This window comes from Citrus sinensis, chromosome 5 (assembly GCF_022201045.2).
Source record: "Citrus sinensis cultivar Valencia sweet orange chromosome 5, DVS_A1.0, whole genome shotgun sequence".
NCBI classification, from domain to species: domain Eukaryota; kingdom Viridiplantae; phylum Streptophyta; class Magnoliopsida; order Sapindales; family Rutaceae; genus Citrus; species Citrus sinensis.
In genome coordinates, this window is record NC_068560.1 from 6,843,970 (window position 1) to 6,867,190 (window position 23,221).

The window sequence follows — 23,221 nt, forward strand, 5'->3', positions numbered from 1 at the left end:
TGCAGTCAATAACATAGTTAGAAAATCAAATTAGTGGGGGTAGAATGACTGACATAAAATATAAAGAAAAAAAAAATATTGTGTTCTTTATCTATTTTTCTAATTTTTTTAGCATTCCTCCTTACATATGTCTTAATAGCATGTTTAGTTTGAAGAAATAAAATAAGAGGAGATGAGAGATAAGGAGAATGGGGAAAATAAATAAGGAAAAAAGAGATGAATTATATATTAAACTAAACAATGAAATTGAGAATGATCCTATTTTTTCCCTTGTTTTCTTATCACCTATTCTAAGGAACTAGAACTTTAAGGGAAGGCAGCCAAATCGTAAAGATTGAAGAGCATGAATTTTTGTTCTCCTTTGTAAATAAAAAATTTCATTTCAATGGATTTTTATTATTAAATTAGTCTTTTGCTAAATAATATCAAATATAATAGATCTTAAATCTTGTTTTTAATGGAATTAATTAGGTTTTGGGCATTTAAATTATGAAATTGGACTAGATTTATGTGTGATTTTAAAATAAATATGAACTTGAATTTGATGCATTTAATTAATCCAAAGAGGCAAATTTATAATTTCAACTTCTAAATAAAACATATTCTTTGAATTTTGTCAGTGGTTTCTATTGTAGAACACTAATAATAACTGACATATCATTGTAGTAACTAGTAACTATAAATTTAATATTTATCCTATAATTATTTTATTATGATCAATGTTTCACCGTGGTGCCGTTCCAACATAGTCACGCCGTTGGATTTTTTAGACAGACCAGAGGCAACTGCTCCCACTATTCTATTAGCGGCTCTGCCACTAATCGCATTCTGGCCACATTTTATCTTGCTATTTTACACCATATTTATTGTTGCAATCTGCGAGACTGCTACTAGGATATGCAATTGCTCAAGCTCGCTTTAATCTTACTTAATTTGTGGACCCATTCCACCTCACACGTGATTGGCATTACTACTTTGTTTGTCTTCTTATGAACTATTATTTATTCTGTGGACCCACTCGTGCACCCACGTTTCGAATACGCAATTTAACCGTAGCCGTTAATCTTACCTAATCATATGTACGATAAAAACTCCACCGTCGATCCGTTATACTTAAGTACCAACCATGCATTATTATTTGATTTGCTACTTAAGTACCACCCATATCCCGTGAATGTAGGATTGTGATTGGATACTGTAGAAAACACATGGTTGGCATGCTTCTCTTGTTAGCTTTGAATGAACAAGTCTTTATTTAAAACCCGCTGGCCAAACAAGAAACCCCTCAAAGCGTTGAAGAAATTCAAGAAACTTAAAATGGGTTCTATAGTTGATGGAGAAAGAGACCAAAGCTTTGCATATGCTAATCAATTGGCGATGGGTACAGTGCTACCCATGGCCATGCAAGCGGTGTATGAGCTAGGCATTTTCCAGATCATAGACAAAGCTGGTCCTGGTGCAAAGCTCTCTGCTTCAGATATTGCAGCCCAGTTGCCCACCAAGAACAAAGACGCACCCACGATGCTGGATCGGATTCTCAGGCTTCTGGCTAGCTACAGTGTTGTTGAATGCTCACTTGATGGTTCTGGTGCCCGGAGACGATATAGTTTAAATTCTGTCTCCAAATACTATGTGCCTAACAAAGATGGCGTCTCACTAGGCCCCGCATTGCAAATGATTCAGGACAAGGTCTTTCTGGAGAGCTGGTAATTAATTAATTAATTAATTAAATTATATTTCTCTCTTTTTCTCAGTAAATGATCAGCTAGACCATGCATACATGGTGGAGCTTATATGAATACGATGCATGATGATTTGTTTTTTTGGGGATTTATATAGGTCCCATCTCAAAGATGCTATTCTTGAAGGAGGAATTCCATTTAATCGAGCCCATGGAATGCATGCATTTGAGTACGGACGAGTGGACCCTAGGTTCAATAAACATTTTAACACAGCAATGTATAACCATACCTCTCTGATTATGAGCAACATTCTTGAATCTTACAAGGGCTTCGCCAACATCAAGCAACTGGTCGATGTTGGTGGCAATCTCGGCGTTACTCTTCAAGCCATCACTTCCAAGTACCCCTATATTAAGGGCATCAATTTCGACCAGCCTCATGTTATTGAGCATGCCCCACTACATCCACGTATGATTATTAATCTCATATTATATATACAAGTGCTTATCGGGACATTACACTGTTATACCATATCCCGTAACAATTTTCTTGCACTTTAATAAAGTGCAGGAACTCTTATTATATATATAATGAGGGCATCATTTCTGTATTTAAAAAAAAAATGAGGGCATCGGTGTGTGTGCCTGTATACTAGGAACTTCCATAACATTGGCGTAATTAAGTTTGAGCAACAGACATCTTCTTTATGAACATAGAGTGGCATAATTCTAATTGTCCAATTTCTTATTTGTTTAATATTTACAGATATTGAGCATGTAGCGGGTGATATGTTTCAAAGTGTTCCAAAAGGCGACGCCATTTTTCTGAAGGTAAGTTTCTAATTTAATTGGCGGACATATTATGAAGAGTTCCTTAAATTAAATTTTTACAGACAATAATTTGGTTAACTTGAGAATTTTTTATAGTGGATACTGCACGATTGGGACGATGAACATTGCTTGAAGTTGTTGAAGAATTGCTACAAAAGCGTTCCAGAAGATGGAAAGGTAATCGTTGTGGAGTTAATGCTTCCAGAAGTTCCTAATACAAGCATTGAATCAAAATCAAATTCCCATATTGACGTGCTTATGATGACTCAAAATCCCGGTGGAAAGGAGAGAACAAAGCATGAATTCATGACCCTGGCTACTGGCGCTGGTTTTAGTGGGATCAGATCTGATCTTGTTACTGGTAATTTCTGGGTTATGGAGTTCTATAAGTAGAGTGCTTGCCCATGCATCCTAGAGACGAGCAACAAGCCATGCATTTAACAAGCTTCCAACGTACCATAGCCATGCTTGAGAAGAGGAGTCTACGACTTAGTAATAAGTTTCTTTGAAATAAATGGGTGCTTGAGACGTCGTCTATTAACTACCTGTGCTATATTGCCCATATTTCCTTTTATTTCTCGTATTTCATGTGTTATTTTCTAGAGTGTCTTTTTTTGTTCTTAATGTAGTTAATACTGTAGATCATATGTTTTCAATTGGCTCTTATAAAATGCCTAAAGCTGTTTGAATAAAGGATGCAGACAAATTATTTCCTAAAGCTATTCTCCTTTATAAATTTATTTTCTGTCCTCTGCTGCTGTAACTTCAAATCCTTATAAATTACACATCACATGCATTTTTATTTTCTAGAAATAAAAAAAAATCTATTACGCTTGTTTTTATAGATTTGCCCAGGTTAATTGTGGTTAGAAAGTGTAGATTTTAAAGTCTAACACTAAGAGTATTACTACTATAATTTAGAAACTAAGTTAATTTTATTTATAAAAAAAAATTATAATAACTTTTAAAATTATTACATATTATCATATTTCATCATTTTTTTAATCGTAACACCTCAATACCAAATATAGTCATAATTTATATTCAATAATTGAATGTATTGACATATTTTTGGTCTTGGTCCTCTTGGATGATCCTATAATAATCTTACCATATTTCTACTACTCACTCTCAACAAATTCTTTGCACAGTTTAGCTTTTCCAGTTGGCGTATTGCTTGTCAATTAATTGCTTCTATCTGCATTTGATTATGTTGGAAATCTTAATATATAACTTTAACATTGATATAATATGATATGTTATTCCACATCAAATGTAAAGAAATCAATTAACAAGTAATTGTTGCGATAAAACTTGTCATAGATTCGTTGCGGTAGTTGTTGCCAAGCTCTCCTCGAGCCAATACTAGGGAATATAGGGATCCCCGGCAATTGCAAATTAAATGTTATTATTGACAAGACAAAAATATATTCGTAAATTAAATTATTAGTTCCAAAATAACTCACAAAAACTGTACCAAAAAAAAAAAAAGCAAAGGATTTATGCAAGAGTAAGCTATTGGATCATAAACTTGATCCAAGATAAATAAATTTAAGCCCAATCATTGAAAGATTCCATGAGTAGGTATGGTGGGTGATATTTGAATTATTTATGTTAGGCATGGTAGGTGAAGTAGGTGAGTGGTAGGTTTTAATGAATGGTGAAGATTTGTGTAGTAGTTGAATAAATGAATGGTTGTGATTAGTTTGTTTCATGTATAAATACCCCCTCTCTCGTTTGGTTTAAGTATAAAGTGAAGTAACAAAATCTCTAAGTTGTAGAGAGTAAAAAATAAGAGTTGTAGTGGTGAGTAGTATTGTTGAAGAAATAAAATAGTGTGTTTTTGAGTGTTTAATTTGTTAATTCTCTAACAAAGTGGTATCAGATCTAGTGTTCGATGCTATATATAGTCGTATAATATATCAAATCGAAATCTCAATGTGAGGAACGCGACGTTGTAAATATCAGCCTGATCAAAGACTGGACGCGCCCACACTCGCCATCGGAAATTTTCTATCGAGAAGCTGAGTCAACTCACCGAGTTGAACCAAGCTGAACCGAACCAAACCAAGTCGAATTGAGCCGACCCAATCCAAACCGAGCCACCCCGAGCCAAGTCAACTAAGCAGAAACGTTGACTGTTGACCTACGTTGACCATTGACCGAAAGTTGACTCGAGTCCCTCCCAAGGTTTTTCGACGTTCCGGATTCATCCGTGCATTCAAAATCCCCATATTCTCGCTTAGTTTGTGAATTATGAAAAATGGTGGCATGATGTCATTTCAAGTTCCACAATTAAAGGGAAGTAAGTTCGACAACTGGAGTATTAAAATGAAGTGATCTATTAGGTGCATATGACGTGTGGGATGTCGTGAAGAAATGCTTTATTGTGCCAGAAAATGAAGCCACTTTAACTACGACGCAAAAAGAGAATTTAAAAGACTTGAAGAAGAAAGAGAATAAAGCAAAATATTTTATCTTTCAATAATTAGATGAAAATGCTTTTAAAAAGATTGCTGGTGCAACCTTCTCAAAAGAAACATGAGAGAAACTAGAGACGTCTCCAAACATTATGAGGAGAATTTGATTCCTTACACATGAAGGCATTAGAGTCAATTTTTGACTACTTTACTTGGGTTGTGACCGTTTCCAATGAATTAAAAAGAAATGGCGAGGAGTTAAAAGAGATAAGGATCATTGAAAAGATACTTCGATCAGTAGACTCGAAGTTTGACCATATTGTTGTGACAATTGAGGAAACAAAAGATCTGAAAGATATGACGATCAAGCAACTTCAAGGAAGGTTGCAAGCCTATGAAGAAAAACTAAAAAAGAAACAAGCAATCGAAGAGCAACTTCTCAAGATGGAAGTCAATCCAAATAAAAGAGAAGAAAGCTCTGACAACGAGAGAAGACTGTTGGTATGAATTCAAATGCTATTAGTGTCAATGTACAAGTGTACACAACAAGTAATAAAGTGATAAGTATTTAAGATCGTCTCAATAGGGATTGATGTTATCAGACTTGCTACAACAATTTTAACAGTGCAGATTTTGTTCTAAATTAAAATAAAACAATTAATGAAACTAATATACTAATTAAAATAAAAACACAATAAATAAAATGCAACAAAGTAAATTATCACGTCAAACTCAAGGATAAAACCATTGGGAATAAAGAGTAGTTGAGTGAATAAACTCTCTTAATGGTCTTGACTATTTTCTAATGGTTGGCTCAGTTGCTATAGCATTTGCTACAGCACTGGGAAAAATCCTTATGTATCCTCAGCTTTCGCATGTTGGATATCTTATATCTATATGCAACCTAACAGTAATAAGTTGTTATGCCCATATAAGATATAGCATTACACACTTAGGTTATATTTACCCTACAAGGTGAATTCCTATGTCTAGTTCATCACTAATTTTAGATTAAGTATGACTCTCTTGGGATAAATTAAACTCAATCCAGGAAACCCAATCTAAAATGAAGTATTGCTCTGATATGTTCTACTAAGATAAGTCCTTTTGTGGCTCTCTCCTAACTTGTATCATTAAATGGGTGATCAACTGAAATAAGGAATAAAAAGAAATGCTATCAAAACAAAATGCTACAGCAAACATGCAGCAACTAATATTTTCAGTCAATAAATCATCAAGATTGTTTATCACTCAACTAAAAATAAATTTAGTTCATGATTTGCAAAAGAAAAATAAAGAACAAAGTTTCGGCCATAAAACACATCCCCATGAATAAATAGAAAACTCGAAAACAAGAGAGAGATAAGAAGGATTCAGCTCCCAATTGATTTCTGTAATTTTTCCTCTTGTGCAGCCCTTGATCTCTCTCTTGAATCTTGTTTTTCTTTTGTTTCTTGGTGTTTTTCTCCTTGGGTGACGGCCCCCTCCCTCTCTTATGATGTGTGATTCTTTTATAGCTGAAAATTAGGGTAAACAAAAGCCTAGAGCGCGCATAAGTCAGATTAGGAAACTGCAGATCGCAATTGTACAAGTATCCCACGCGGAATTTTCTCTGTTGTTACTCAGTATCCTAGGCAGCGGACCTCTTTATTTTTCATTCCTTCATCACTATATTTTTTTTCCTTTTTCTGTGCTTTTTTTTATATACAATTCCTGCAGCACTGCTCATAGCTCTTTTTGCCTTTGGACTCAAGTCTGCATATGGGGTGTATACTCAACCCTGGTTACTCAGCAACTTAAATCATTGGAGCAGAATTTATATCATAACAGGCATAGTCTAACAAAAATTTTCCCCCAACCTTGAGATATTTTCTACTCTTTTTGGGTTTTCCTGGCTCTGCTACAGCATTCTCATAAAACTCAACTAAAGTCTAAGTGTCGGGACAGAATTTCAACCTCCATCTATAACTATCTCTACTTGGCATTCTCATAAATACTGAATAACACTCAATTTATCTTCATTAGGTTTTCAAATCCATACACAAATATTAGATAACAGAGCTTCACACAACACACAACACAAGCATAAACACATGCACTCAGAAACACAACCTCCCCAAACTTGAGTGGGGCTGTGTCCTCACAAGCACACAAAGCAAAACCACATAAACCAGACATGCATACACTAAATAAAAGGACATGCAGAATAAATCAGAAAATTAAAACTAAATGAAAGAAAAGTTTTGCAGAAAGAAGTAAAATAAACTAGCGGGCAGGGGTACTCCCCTGTTGCTGGAAGCACTGCTGCAGCACAGGCTGTAAAGGGCCACTTCTTCTTTGATCCACTTCTCAAACGCTCCTTATCATAAAATGTGATCAATCCATTTGCTGATGCAAAAGCAAGAAATGCCTCTGTTGTTTGAGAATCTTCTATTATATGTCATGCTGTAAGTGATGCTGCAACAATTCCTTCATGCTCTTTTTGCCCACATTTTTTTTTACTTGCTGCAATTTAACACAAAGACAAAAAAATTAGGTGCACACTTAAAATAAAAAAAAGACAAATTAAATAATTTAAAAGCTAAATTCAATGCCTTAAAAACTTGAAACAACTTCCCTTATTGGGTTGCCTCCCAATTAGTGCTTGATTTTAGGTCTTTCAGCCTGACCTTTCTTGTTTGCTCAACTTGGATCCTTTAAGAACCGATCCTTCTTTAGGCTGTTCACATCATCTCCCATATAATGCTTTACTATCAGCCCGTTAACCTTGAATTCTTGTTGGTCTGGAGTGAGTTCCCTTTGCTGGATTTGCTCGTCAATTCTGAAGGGTTGCTTCTCCCCTGACCATGCTATGTTAGCTGCTCCATGATCTTCATCATCAAGTTCTTCAAATGTTACAACATTGATTTCTTCCTTACTGCAGCAACTGTGTAATCTCTTTGCTACAACAAAATCTACAGCACCGATAAAATTACAATCTACAACCTCATCAGGACTCCTTATGGCATCTAGCACATTGAATGTAACGTGCTGATCATTCACCCTCATGGTTAATTCTCCCTTTTGAACATTAATGAGAGTGTTTCCTGTGGCTAAGAAAAGTCTCCCTAGAATGATTGGCACTTCTTTGTCTGCCTTAAAGTCTAGCACAATGAAATCCACTGGAAAAATAAATTTATCCACCTTCACCAACTCATCTTCAATCTTCCCTTCTGGATAGGCATGAGATCGGTCAGCAAGTTGTAGAGTCACTGTTATTGGTCTACATTCACCAACTCCCAATTGCTTAAACATTGATAAAGGCTTGAGATTTATACTAGCTCTCAGATCACAAAGTGCTTTGCCACTGTATTTAGTGCCTATGGAGCAAAGGATTGTGAAGCTTCCTGGATCCTTCATCTTCTACTGTATCTTACTCTGAAGTATTCGGCTACACTCTTGTGTTAGAGCAACTGTTTCAAATTCTCCAAGTCTTCTTTTTTTTTATCAAAATATCCTTAAAAATTTTTGCATAATTCGGCATTTGCTCTAGACCTTCCACAAAAGGGATATCGATATGTAGATGTTTCAGCACTCCTAAGATTTTGCTGAACTGTTTGTCTTGTTGCTATCTCTGGAACCTTTGAGGAAATGGTGGTGGGTGCCTAAACTGTTGTGCTACAGTAGGTTGTGCAAACTGTTTCTCTTTTACCATGTTCTGGGTTGGTGCTGCAGCATCGTTATCCGCAGGTGTTGGCTAATCATTTTCAATAGATGCTGTAGCTTGGCTGCTCTCTCCAGTGTGCTATAAAGTAGAGGATTGTGGCTCTTCTTCAATTTGTGTTTTTCTCTGGATTAAAGTGGACTCAAATCTTCATTTTAGTACACCAATTGGAATATGAACATCCTTTACAGATCTTAAGTTAATCACTTTACAATGCTCTTTCCCTTTTCTTTTTGGGTCCTCTGTATCACTGGGTAAACTACCTTGAGGTCTGTTGCTCAACACTGTAGCAAGTTGTCTAATTTGATTTTCCAAGTTCCTCAAAGATATAGTATGGCTTTGGACAACTGCTTCATTCTCCACAATATAATCCTTAATCAAAGCTTCAAGGGAGCTGAGTTGATCATTGTTGATGCTTCTTTGCTCTTGATTTTGCTGATAAAATCCACTGGGTGCAGTCTGGTTATGATAACTCCATGAAAAGTCCGGATGATGTCTCCATCCAGGTTTGTAAGTGTTTGAATATGGATTGCTCTGGTTCTGTCTGTTGAAGCTGCTCATATAGTTAACCAAAGCTGGATTACTAGAACAATTGTCAAATAAATGCCCTTATCCACAATAAACGCAAGGCACATTAGAAATTTGGTTAACAGTTGCTGGAGCAGTAGTCATAGCCTTTACCATCTTTGTTAATGAAGTTACTTGGGCTAACAATGCTGTCAAGGCATCTACGTTATGGACTCATGTTGTTCCTCTTGCTGCAGCTTGTTTGGTTGATCACCACTGATAGTTATTGTTGGCTATCCTCTCCAAAATTTCATAAGCCTCATTGTAAGACTTAGATAACAAGGCCCCATTTGCTTAAGCGTCCACCATTAATCTAGTGCTTGGGTTAAGACCATTATAAAAAGTTTCCAACTGTATACAACAAGGAATACCATGATGAGGACATCTTCTGAGTAACTCCTTAAATCTTTTCCATGCATCATACAAGCTCTCATCTTCAAGTTGATGGAAAGATGTAATCTCATTCCTCAATTTTACATTCTTGGTTGGCGGGAAGTATTTCATCAAAAATTTATCAGCCAAGTCATTCCATGTAGTGATAGAATCTGGTGGTAGAGAATTCAATTATGCTCTTGCACGATCTCTCAAAGAAAATGGGAAAAATCTTAGTCTCAATGCTTTTTGCAATGCTCCAGCAATCTTGGAAGCACCGTTCACTTCCAAAAATAGCTTAAGATGTAGATAAGGATCTTCTTATGGCAGTCCATTAAATTGCCCCACTGTTTGCAGCATCTGAATTTTATTTTATCAAAATTATTACTGAGCACTGAATTAATAGTTTGTATTTTTAAAATTTTTTTAATTCTCTTACCTAACAACTATTTATTCAGAACTCAATAAAAAAATTAGCTCAATAGTAAATCTTTATTCTTGAAATATTTGTAATGTTATTAATAATGAAATGCAAATGATTTTAAATAATATGCAATATTATGCTTATGATAACTGATGTTTTACTAATCACATTAAGACCGAACTTAATGCTATGACTCTATCATGTTGAATCTAAAAACTAGAAAGAAGAATATTTCATTTCATATATTACTTTAACAATTTAATATAGATTGTATTAATGGTTTAGGGTAGGGTCTCACAATCATTTGTCCAATTCATTTCTTAGAATCAAAGGCTTCTTAGAGAACACGCTTGACTCTTCATACTGCAAAAGTGATTGAGGGTAGAGCTTATACAGTATCACATCTTGATCCTTGAGAATTTAGAACATGAAAATAAAGTACAAATCTTTTCTTGTGATTGGTTACTAATAAAATTTTTTAAACAATTAATATTTGACAAAGCAGAAACATTGAAAGTAGATTAATAAAAGAAATAAAGGGTTCTAAATAATGATAAGTTTTATTGAAAAATCTGAATGAATAAAACTAGGGGTTTGATCTGCATCCAAGCTAAATTAACTAAGAAACATTTTCTTAAAGCCGAACGAAATACTAAAATATTGGATTTAATACAAACCGATATTTGTGAGTATAATGACATTTTAACAAGAGGAGGTAAGAGGTACTTTATCACTTTTATTGATGATTGTTCTAGATACACTTATGTGTATTTACTTAGAACAAAAGATGAATCTTTTGATAAATTTAAAATTTTCAAAGTTGAAGTTGAGAACCAAAAAGATAAGAAAATCAAGATGGTTCGAAGTGATAGAGGTGATGAATATTTCTCAATTGAGTTTGATAATTATTGTGAAGAATTTAGAATTATTCACTAAAGATCAGCTCCATTTACTCCTCAACAAAATGGTTTAGCTGAAAGGAAAAATAGGATCTTTACGGATATGATAAATTCCATGATTCTTAATGCAAAACTACCAAACAATTTGTGGGGGCAAGCATTACTCACTGCATGTCATATTCATAATAGAATCACATCTTTGAAATCACATGTATCTCCTTATGAAATTTGGAAATGAAGAAAACCAAACTTGATTTATTTAAGGGTCCGGGGTTGTTTAGCCTTTTATAAAATACATGACCCTAAATCATCAAAGTTACGTGCTAGAGGTATGAAAAGTGTTTTCATATGATATGCTGAAAATTCCAAGGCTTATAGATTGCTAAATTTAGATTCTAATGCTATTGTAGAATCTAGAGATGTTGAATTTATTGAAAATAAATTTCAACATGATTCAAATATTGAATTAGAATCAATCATTGATCAACCATGTAGTAATACACCTGGTACCTCTATTAATAACAATAAAAGAAAAGAGTCTATGACATCTTTCGAACCAAGGAGGAGTCAACGTGAAAAGAAATAAAAGAGTTTAGCTCCGGATTTTATTTCATCACAAGCATTACTCTTCTTAGTTGAAGGGGATAGAAAGAATGTACTTAACAAAGTACCATTGTTTGTTAAATACTGAAAAGGATCCAAGGACATTTAGCGAAGCTATGTCTTCTAGAGACGCTTTCTTTTGGAGAGTGGCGGTAAATGATGAAATGGATTCGATCATGTCAAATCAAACATGGGTCTTGGTTGATATTCCTCCAGGATCTAAATCAATTAGCAACAAATGGGTGTTTAGAAGAAAGTACAATAGTGATGGTTCTTTGTAAACTTTTAGGCTAGATTAGTAGCCAAAGGGTTTAAGCAAAGAAATGGTATTGATTATTTCGATACATATGCTCCGGTGGCAAGGTTAACATATATAAGAGTGCTATTTGCAATTGCTTCATTGAACAATTTGTATGTGCATCAAATGGATGTTAAAACCGCTTTTCTTAATGATGATCTTGATGAAGAAATCTATATGGAACAACCTGAAGGATTTGTTTTGCCTGGAAATGAGAGAAATGTATGCAAGTTAGTCAAGTCGCTTTATGGTTTAAAGCAAGCACCAAAACAATGGCATGAGAAGTTTGATTCGGTAATCTTATCTCATGGTTTTAAGCATAATAATATTGATAAATGTATATATTTTAAATTTACGAATGATTTTAGTGTGATCATATCTTGTATATTGATGACTTGCTTATCTTTGGAACAAATATGCAATGAGTAAATGATACAAAGAAGTATTTAACTTCACAATTTAAGATGAAAGACCTTAGTGAAGTAGATATTATCTTAGGTGTCAAAGTAAAGAAACATAGTGGGGGTTACTCGTTGTGTCAATCTCATTATATAGAGAAAGTGCTTCTTAAATTCAATTATTTGAAATTTAAATAAGCCAATACCCCATATGATTCTAGTATTAAATTATTAGAGAATTCAGGCCGAGCAGTAGTACATCTAGAATATGCCAGTGTTATTGGTAGCTTGATGTATGCTATGCATTGTACAAGGCCGGATATAGCCTTTGCGGTTTGTAAAATGTCAAAATTCACGAGTAACCCTAGTGTTGAACACTGGAAAGCAATTGGTAGGATACTTGGTTATCTTAAAAGGACCATTAATTTGGGTTTGTTTTATAATGATTATCCTGAAGTACTGGAAGGATATTCAGATGCTAGTTGGGTAACCAATACAAGAGATAATAAATCCACTTCTGGTTGGATTTTTACAATTGCTGGAGGATCCGTTTCTTGGGCTTCAAAGAAACAAACATGCATTGCTCACTCTACAATGGAAAGTGAGTTTATAGCACTTGCAGCTGCAGGCAAGGAAGCAGAATGGCTGAGAAATTTATTATTTAATATAATGTTGTGACCACAACCGATGCCATCTATTTCTTTGTACTGCGATAGTGAAGCTACATTGTCTAGAGCTTATAATAAAGTGTATAATGGAAAGTCTCACTACTAGAAAAACAGGCTACTATGACAGAATTTTTGTGATAGATATTAGAAAATTAGTCATTTATCACAAAAATATGACACATATGTGATAGAATTTTCATATATCAATAAGGCATGATAGATTTGTGATAGTTTCTTTATCTGTCACTTACACATGATAGCATATTATATAGTAATGAAACGGTGAGTTTAAGATTGGCCAATCTGGGCATTAAACGACACCGTGTCTTGAAGCCTTTAAAAAAAATTCTAAGTGTTGGACACTCCTTTGAACTTCACATAGAAAACCCTAATTTCTACATCCAAACCGAATCACACAAAAATACACCATCACACTTGCCGACAACAAATTGCTGTTGTTCGTCTTTGTCGTCATCTTCATCCCCACTCGAACTTGAAGAAGATCAGTTGTTCAAGCCACTGTTACTGACTTCTTTCGGGAGAGGTAAGTGATTAGTTCTTTTTTTTTTTTTGAAGAGACAACAATCACCATAAATTTATCAAAATTCCTAAAATTATGCCAAAAAAAGGAAAAAAAATAAAGCCGCTCCATGGCCTTATAGGACTGACTTCAAGTTCGTGGACTAACGTGCCAATGACTCCGCTTTATGGCCTTCGTGGAACGATTCCGTGACACGCGAGTGGTAGCGTGCTATTTACGTGGAGTCGGATCGGAGAAGATTGTACTACGAGGAGTTGGCGACGTGAGAAAGACAGCGAGTTAGCTACTACATCTTCGAATTAGGGTAAAATTTTGGCAGAATTTGAGCTAAAATTTAGTGGGTTTTGAGTGGTAAGACGAAGTTTTGAGAGAGGAAAATGAGTGTTTGGCTGGCGAGAAAGTGAGAGAAATTTTTTGAGTGTGGAGTGATGGCTTCTCTGTTTTTACTTCTTCACTGTTCTTTATTGAGTAGATGGTGGCCATACAAACTTTTAACATTGTTTACTTAATTAATTGGATAACAATCTTACATGACTGTTATGATTTATCAGATAAATCAATTAGAGAAGAATGGAGATGTTGTTGCTCAAGCACGAGTAATTACAGCAGTCTAGACATTCTGCCCCATCTTTCTTTCAATTTTGTTGGCACACTAATAATTTCCTTAGTGACAAGTTAACCAAATTTAGAGGTATATGTGATTTTGATTTGACTTACTCTTAATGAAATACAATTAAGGAATTTTTCTGTTGTTTCTAGGCCTTTTGGAGAGTTCGGATTGAAGCAAAGTTTGCCTTAGCTAATACAACATCTAAGGTATTGTTATTATTCTCACCTTTATTTATTAAATATATTGAGCACATGGTAGGTCCACCAAAATGTATGCAAAATCTATCCACTAGAGGTATTTGTATAAAGTGAATTTTTGTAAGAGACTATTCTTCAACTGTGAAAACTACTTTGGTATTTCTCAAACCCATTACAATTGATTGGTGCTTGTGTTTTTCTATTAGAAAGATATCTTCTGTAAAATCTTTGTGAACTACATTTTTGGAAATGCAAATGCTTTGTGTGGTGGTGATTGTGCTTATTTGCTTGGTCTTCTAGCATTTCAGTGAAATGATTTATTTTGACTTGTGCTTATGACTAACTTCTTGACAGAGAAACTAGGCCATTTATGGATGCACTGATATGAATCCTATAATTTTTCTCTTAATTGACATGTTGAACTTTTTGGAAGATATTTTTTTTATTTGATTTGTCACGTATTGTGCTTTATTAGTTCTCAATGTTTTGGTTTGTGGACCATGTTGCACTTACCAATTCTCAATATTGATATATGATATATACGCACTATTGTACTGGAAATTGTTGGTTTGCTCCATCTGGTGAAATTTTATAAAAGTCGAAGGTTTGATGAGAATATTGGACTCCCCAAGTGAGAATCTATCTAAGTTTGAAATTGTTCTGATATCGTTGCTGCAGCACTTTGTTAACGTTTTTATTTTCTGCTGATCGTTCCAGGCCAAATGATATTCGTGATTTTTCAGAGTATTTGTTCTTGAGGTAATGCCTTGAGGTAAGGTATGTAATGAGTTTTGTGAAGTGGGATGTGATATTAATTTTTCCCTTGCTTCATGTGATGAAATCGCACATAATTTTCCCTTGCTTTATGTGATGAAATCTTTGGGTGGTTTGTTTATTTAGTGTTTTTCTATTTCTTTTTATATGCTAATTTTCATAGTTCTAGAGCAAGTCTTTCTCTAGTCATTTTGAAATACTTCCACATGCTGCTTCATAGATATGTGAGAGGGGCTACAATGACAGATGGAAACTCTGTCATAAGAGGGGTTGGATGACAGATATTCTTTGTCATGGTAGCCTATTTTTCTAGTAGTGTCTAGATATATTAGCTTGAGACATGAATATGTGAAACAATTAATAGTAGATGGTGTTATTAATATTGTTTACGTTAGGACTAATAAGAACCTAGCGGATCCTTTAACAAAAGGTCCTTCAAGAGACTTAGTTAACGATACATCTTTTGGAATGGGATTGAAACCTTTCATTAATAAAGTCACCAATGACAGTAACCCAACTATGTAGTAGTTATACAGCTATTCCATAGTTAAATGGGTAATAACAAATTGTTGTTATAGCTACTAAGACCCTCTAATAGCCAATCTCTCCTTAACTAGTCGATAACCAAGGTAAGACCATTGGTTACTTCCCTAATCAATAGACAACCCTAGATACAATCATAGGATTTAATCAATTGATAGCCTGAAAAACCAGAGAGACCCAAATCCTAATCAACAAACGCATATGATGGTTCATTTAAATTAGATTGTTTATTCTCATAACATAACGCACTGCTATGCTATTTGTCACAAACATTAAAATCTTCATACGATGAATCTTTTAATTGACAATAGATTAAGTTGATAATTAAATAGTGGCCAATTATCTAATTAACAAACATAATCATGACAATAATTTAAAGAATAAATAAATACCCAAAAAGCAATAAAACAATTAAAGCATAAGAAAGATCTCACAGTAATGTTGAATCAAAGCTTTATTAACCTTCAACCAGAATAATAGGTTTAGTTCTTCATAGAGAGAAGATAAAAATTTAGATCTAGGGTTTCTTTTCTTCCCTCCTAAAAAATCTCCACTTTTTTTTCATGTCTTCTTTCTCTTATAGAGTTTTTCCAAAAATAAAATACTAATATCTAAAATATTATCTAAATATTAAGCTCAAAATTACAAAAATAACCAAAAAGACAAAACACGTTAAAATAAAAACTGCAGGTCCTTAGTTGACAGCACGCGCCCACGCCTTATTAATAAAGTTCTTCTGAAGCTCATAATTTCTCCAGGAAAACAATCATCCTCAAACATCATCTTGTAGCTCAATTTTAGCACTAATCAATAGAATTGCACCTATAAAAAAAACACAAGTAAATCACTATTATTAAGTGCAAAACAAAGATATTAAAGGAAGTAAACAATGCAAAACTAGTGCATAAATTGCACTCTAACAGCTACGAGGATGAGGTTGAGTATTTACTCTTAATGAAGTTCAAGTCTTATAATAGCTAAAGACATGATTTGAAACTTCACATAAGTGAACATAATGAATGGTGCCGGTTCTAACAAGATCATGGTTTAATCTTGTAAATGTTCATGAATCCAAGATAGAGCACAAGGCTGGAATAGTGCTAAATATTGGAACATAACTTTGATATCTGGGATAGCTTATATGTGATTTATCTCTGGTATTTACTTGAGAGACAAAGTTTAATGCTTTTCACACTATTGTCTTGTAAATGTTTTGAGATACATTCGCTAATTAAAGGTTAAAATCGAAAGATACATTTTTGTATGTATAAGTTTATCATTGCTAAATCTGGTATAATATTACAATCTGTTAGCCTAAAGGGCTACACATTATGTAATTTTGATGATAACAAACATGTGTATTAAGCGATTTAATAAATATTATATTTCACATATTTAACTATTTTTTGAAGGGTAATATTTATGCAAGTGAATCAAGTGAAATCAGGCTCAAGACACTCAACAGACAATGGCAAAATCAAGAATAAAATTTAGAGCTCAACGGAAAAATTATTGCAATAAATTCTTGTAAAGCCGGTATGATTTAATTGATGCATGATTTAGCATTTGAGAAGCTCAAAAGATTAATTTAAATAATTACTTTTTATAAACTAAAAGGTTTTATTTTTATAAGGTAGAGTATTTTATGGATTTGAGTAATTTAGACTTAAATGAAAAGTTTTGCAATCTTTGATTTTAATAAGTATTATTTTAAATTTCAGAGTTGGACCTTTTTGCAAACATTTGAAATGTTTTGTGCCATATTATAATTTATGAACATTTTGGACTAAAGTGAAAGGTTTTGAAAACTTTAAAAAATATGGGCATTATGTTAAAATTTTGAAAAAGGATCTCTTTGAAAAGTAATAATATATTTGGGGTCATATCATAATTTCAAAAAGTTTTGAAATGATAATTATTATTTAAAAATTCTAAAATTGGACCTATTTATAAAGTTTTATAACATTTTGGGCTATATTATAATTACAAAAAGTTTTAGGGTAAAATGTAATTTCGTAAATAGTGGTACTGGAGCAAAATTCAAATTTAACGGTAATATCATTGTTCATAAGTGGCTAGCCGGATAAATCAAGCGGTTAACTACTTGGGCGCTGGAATTTGCCTATAACGGCTAGTTTTCAGGCTTTAACTATAAAAACTCAACTCTAATTTTATTTTAAGGACTAATACAAGCATAAATAAGATCATATAACATATATTGAGCTTCCATTTTGCAAATCATCATTTATTGAATCATCATTGAGCTATAATTTGTTTATCCACTGTTAAAGAGAGTTTCGTTGTTGTAATTTTCATTTCCCATCAAATTGTGAGTGTACAAGTGTGAGAAACACTTGGGGTGAAGAGATTGAAGAAATAATCTCTTGATTGTAAAGGTCCATTAACACCTTGGAAGTAAGTTGTAAACATTTGAAACCTTAGGAGGCTTGGATAGTGAAATTCTCAAGCCGGGTGAGCTTGGAGGCGTGGACATAGCCGGAGATTGTCGAACCACGTAAAAATCTGTGTGTTTATTTTCTCTTCTCTTACTCTTTTATTATTGTGCTTGATTGAATTTATCGTTTTCAATTCCATTAAGGCATTAGATTTAATTGTTGTGCGAATTGTTTAACATAAATTTTAAAAACCCAATTCACCCCCCTTCTTGGGTTGTATAACTTGTATTTCATTTGGTATCAGAGCTTGGTTCTCTTGTTAGGACTTAACCGTCTAGAGTAAAAGATCCATGGCAACCCAAAATGATTCAACCTTTAGGGAAAGACAATCCACAACTAGACCACCGTTCTTTGACGGAAATGACTACCCATATTGGAAAACTAGGATGAGAATTTATTTACAAGCACTAGATTATGAAATTTGGGAAGTTGTATGTGATTGTCCATTTATGCCCTTGACTAAAAATGAAGTCACGGAAGATATTCCAAAACCTTCACGGGAATGGAATGAATTGGAAAAGAGAAAATCTTCTCTAAATTTCAAAGTTATGAATGCCTTGTTTTGTGCACTAGATAAGAAAGAGTTTCATAGACTGTCTAGTTGTGAAAGTGCTAATGAAATTTGGCACAAACTTGAAGTTGTTTATGAAGGCACGAATCAAGTGAAAGAGTCCAAAATTAGTAGGTATACTCGACAATATGAATTGTTTCAAATGGAACAAAACGAGAGTGTGTATTCTATGTATACTAGATTTACGGATATAGTGAACACTCTACGAGCCCTAGGAAAGACCTTTTCAAATAGCGAGAAAGTTAAGAAAATCATTAGGTCGCTACCTAAGGAATGGAGAGCAAAAAGGATTGCATTGAGGAAGCCAAAGATTTGAATATCTTACCCATTGATAATTTAATTGGTTCTCTTATTTCTTATGAGGAAGATTTGGCAGCCGAAAGAGGAAATGAGAAAAAGAAGAAAAGCATTGCTCTCAAAGCCATAAAATATAAGAGTGATGGGAAAAGTGAGCCGGATGATGATGAGTTGGCTATGCTAGCAAGGAGGTTCAGAAAATTTTTCAAGAAAACCGGTGGTCGAAGAAAATTTAGAAACCTTAAGAACCAAAAAGAGAAGAAAGAGGTAATCATATGCTATGAATGCAAAAAGCCTGGCCATATAAGATCAGAATGCCCACTTCTCAACAAACTCAAGAAGAAAGCTATGGTTGCTACTTGGGATGATAGCGATGAAGATTCAAGTGATGAAGAAGAGTTGCAAGAAGTATCAAACCTAGCACTTATGGCAATAAGAGATGATGATGATCTCAATGAGGTAAGTGATCCAACCTATGATGAATTATATGATGCTTTCAAAGAAATGCATGATGAGTTGATGAAAATTGGTAAAAAAAAATGCATGCCTTAAAAAGAAATTGCTAGAACTTACAAATGAAAAGGATGCCATGCAAAAATGCAATGTTTCATTAAATGAAAAGATCAAAGAATTGGAATTAGATAATGAAATGTTACATGATAGGATTGCATCATTTAAATGTAAACAAAGTACTTCATATGAGCATGAGAAATCCCATGTTGATGAATTAATGAAAGAAAATGAAGTACTTAAAAAGAAGAGCAATGAGTTAAATGAGATTGTCTTAAAATTTACAAATGGGCAAAAGATGCTAGATAACTTGCTTAATTCACAAAAATGTGTGTTTGACAAAGGAGGTATTGATTATAAGCCTAATTTGAAATAAAAGTATTATAAGAACTATTTTGTGAAGAATACCTCCATTAATGATCAAATTGTATGTCATTATTGCAATCAAAATGGTCATATGAGTTTTAGATGTCCAGTTAAGAGAAATGTATATTATGGAGTCAAATGCATTTGGGTTCCAAAAGGAACCAAATCTAACACTCAAGAACCCAAGAGTATTTGGGTACCAAAAGACACAACTTGAATTTTTTTTATAGGTACCATAATCAAGAAATGGTGGAGAATTTCTTGATGAAAGCTTGTGAGGATAATCACTTGATCATGATCTAAGAGAAAATTATGAGTAAGATGATTTAATTGCTTTGGTAACAATTCTTTCCATAATGATTTTGTTGAATAGATAATGATGGATGGATAATAGCTTGAATTTGCGAAAGTATGCTAGTACGTTTACATAATTAAATTATTATTGTGTGTAATCATGATGCATGGATAGATATATATGATGGTAGCATGTCAACTTATCATAATACCTTTGTTTGATTTTGATGATTATATGATCTTTGATTTCATCCTTTTAATTGTCTATCATCATGTTTCATGTCACTTATTCATCTTCCTTATTTGTTCATCACACTCTCTCCAAGAAGCCAAAACACAAATATTTATCTCACTAAAATCCATTATCTTTATGTTTTTCTTGCTCGTTTGATATTTCTAAATCATTATCCATCACTTAAAACATTAATTGTTCATCACTTATGTATGTGTGAATTCTTGTGCCATTAATTGTGTTATATCATCATTCATTTATAAAATTGGCATATAAAACTTATTGTACTTATGAATTTGATCATTTATCCTTTTAACTTATAATGATGACTTATCTTGATCACGTTGTTGATTTTGATGATCCATATATTGTCATTATGTACTTATTCTTTACGTACGCAATCTATGATTGGTGAATGGATGCATTTTTTATACTTTATCGATGTATTGTTGAATATGCATTACTTGTTTTAAATGATATCGAAAGAAAAAAAAAAGTATATACTTCGAGAATTTTAAGTATATAAGATTTTTTTAAAAGTTATATTGACATGTCACATTAGATCTTGATGAGTTTAGTTGTCTTGATTTCTAAAATGTGATTAGTAATTATGGAGCTTGGATAATTGATAATATGTTCTTATAACTTTTGCATGTCATCTTGATAAACAAATCAAAACCTCTTTGCGAAGAACAATTTTCAAAAATTCGGCGTGAACTTGAGATGATGAAATTTATTAATATCTCTAATCATGTTATTAATACTATTAAAATTGATTTCTTGATGATTGATGATTGATGATTATTGTTGGGAAAATATACTCTTTAAAAGCACATACGTTTATTTAATTGTGATAAACAATTTTTCTGATTAATAAAATAAATGAGGTATTTTATTCAAATATCTTAAATGTATTAATAGTTTGATTAAAGTCCATTTAATCATATTATATGTATTTATGTGATCACCATGTAGATTTACAGAAGATATAAATACAAGTTATCTTATGATTAAATAAATTTAGTTCGCAGTTGATAAATAAAGTTGGGCACTTTATTTAAGTTTAGACTGTAGTAAATTCATTGAATGATTTGTCTTAATCATATATGAATTTACTGATGTAGTTTGACTACATTGAGCTGGATCACATATGAGATTTAATTAACCTTGAAATGACTGTCAGACTTATTAAATCTCATAGGCATTGATTTTACTGTAATCTTAATCTTGAGTTAGTTATGATTTCATGATTGTAATTTTTATTCCATTTGAGTTACCAATGAGCACGACACACACTTGTGGTCAAGATTGCCCGATATCTTGATGAGCGCAATTATGAGTATTGAAGTTATAGATTAACAATATAGAATTTGTACAACACATCTCTTGATGGGTTTTCGGCACTTGATCATAGAATTCTCTGGCCAGAGTGTGTCAACATATTTAGTATGTTGAAAATGATCATTAGAGAAAACAAGTAAGTATCAAGGAATAAGATGTAATTAAATCGATTGGACAGTTGAGATATCGATTTAATTAATGATGTGGTACAAAAGATTATGCAGTAAAAAAATCAATGTGGCTTGGGACGAATTATTATTCGAGCATACAATTATGGAGGTCAGTTCCAATCTTTTAGTGGAGTAGATTTGGAATTAAATAATTGGGCTAGTTTAATTACAGGCCTAATTATTATAGCCACTATTGTATGTTCCCAAATGATCCCCGGGTTAGCTCATTTAATTGACTGCACCACTACTGGATTAATAAGCAAAATAATTAGTTATTTAGGTCAAAAGCCTAAATATATTATTTAGTGGGAGGCTCCATTAATATGCTTGAGTGTAAGGGCCCTTGTGTTATTTTACAAGGTTGGCCCCTATAACACAAGAGCAAGTAACGTGACTTTTGTTTTAATTATTTTTTAATTTAAATCAAAAGAGATTTAATAGAATTAAAAAATAAATATGGAGCCTAAGGTTTCCACTAGATAGAAATTTAAAAGGGCTTATTTTCGGGCAGCCACTTTATACATATAAGAGAAAAAGATTTTTCTCTCTATTGTTGAGAGAAAAAATTTCTTGGGCTAGTTGCTTTGGTAGTGATAAAGACGCCCACACATCAAGTGCAGATCAAATCTGAGTCATAACCTGGAAGATCATTGGTGACAGTTCGTGATCTAACAAGCGTGGTGGTGACGGATCGTGATCTAACAGGCGTGGTGGTGACGGATCGTGATCTGGGAGCCTAAATCACTTCAACGGAAAAAGCCAAATCGGATTTTCAAGGTATGATTTCTAGATTACAAATTCTTATATATTGTATGAGAGCGATCTTAAAAGGTTTTATAAAAAATTTAAAAACTGATCTTTTTCTCCAACATATATGTGTGTTGCTTGATGAATTGATGGAGTTGTTGGTTTGTTATAATTGTTTAAGCTTATATGGAAGTATTTTTAACCATGTTGCTTATTTGAGGATTTGTTCATTTTTAAGGGAAGACTTTGTCGAAATTTTTACTCGCACAAAATGGGTAATATCTTCATTGGATTATTTTTTTGATGATCTTGTTTGAATTCCATCTATCTATCTTTTCTTTTTTATGATGAAGAGGGAGATAAATATGATATGTTTTTGGATAAAATCTTTTTGGTTAAAATTTTCAATTGGCCATATATTTAGGGGAGCATATAATATGATTTTGGATAATATGCATTTTGAACTTTTTTGTTGTCCAAAGGGAGAGAAAAAGTAATATATCATTTCGATGTTGTCAAAAGGAGGAGAATAATATGCACTTTGAGTATTATTTTGATTATAATGATGATTTGATTACATGGTTGTTTTATATGATAATTTTATGTTATGAGGTGTTGATTTGGTAATTGATGGAATGATTGTTCATGATCATTTTATGGTTAATTGGATGTTTGGTTATTATATGTTTCTCAATTAACCATTGACAT

The 23,221-nt window shown here is 33.1% G+C and overlaps 1 protein-coding gene and 1 non-coding gene across 2 annotated transcripts; both read left to right on the top strand.

Annotated features, from left to right (window-relative positions):
* Window positions 1–1,189: 1,189 nt before the first annotated feature.
* Window positions 1,190–3,230, top strand: LOC127902074 (caffeic acid 3-O-methyltransferase-like). Its single transcript, XM_052440502.1, has 4 exons — window positions 1,190–1,706; window positions 1,840–2,150; window positions 2,448–2,512; window positions 2,609–3,230. The coding sequence occupies exons 1-4, from the start codon at window positions 1,240–1,242 to the stop codon at window positions 2,903–2,905; spliced, it is 1,140 nt and encodes a 379-aa protein (XP_052296462.1). The 5' UTR covers window positions 1,190–1,239; the 3' UTR covers window positions 2,906–3,230.
* Window positions 3,231–9,569: 6,339 nt separating this feature from the next.
* Window positions 9,570–9,676, top strand: LOC112496255 (small nucleolar RNA R71). Its single transcript, XR_003062760.2, has one exon. It is a non-coding gene; the product is annotated as a small nucleolar RNA R71 (small nucleolar RNA).
* Window positions 9,677–23,221: the final 13,545 nt, after the last annotated feature.

Bases quoted from the DNA above. Each gene is read 5' to 3' on its own strand.
- LOC127902074 (XM_052440502.1), top strand. From the start codon at position 1,240: ATGAACAAGTCTTTATTTAAAACCCGCTGGCCAAACAAGAAACCCCTC. The intron at 1,707-1,839 runs GTAATTAATTAA...GGATTTATATAG, and splicing joins AAGGTCTTTCTGGAGAGCTG to GTCCCATCTCAAAGATGCTA. The intron at 2,513-2,608 runs GTAAGTTTCTAA...AATTTTTTATAG, and splicing joins GCGACGCCATTTTTCTGAAG to TGGATACTGCACGATTGGGA.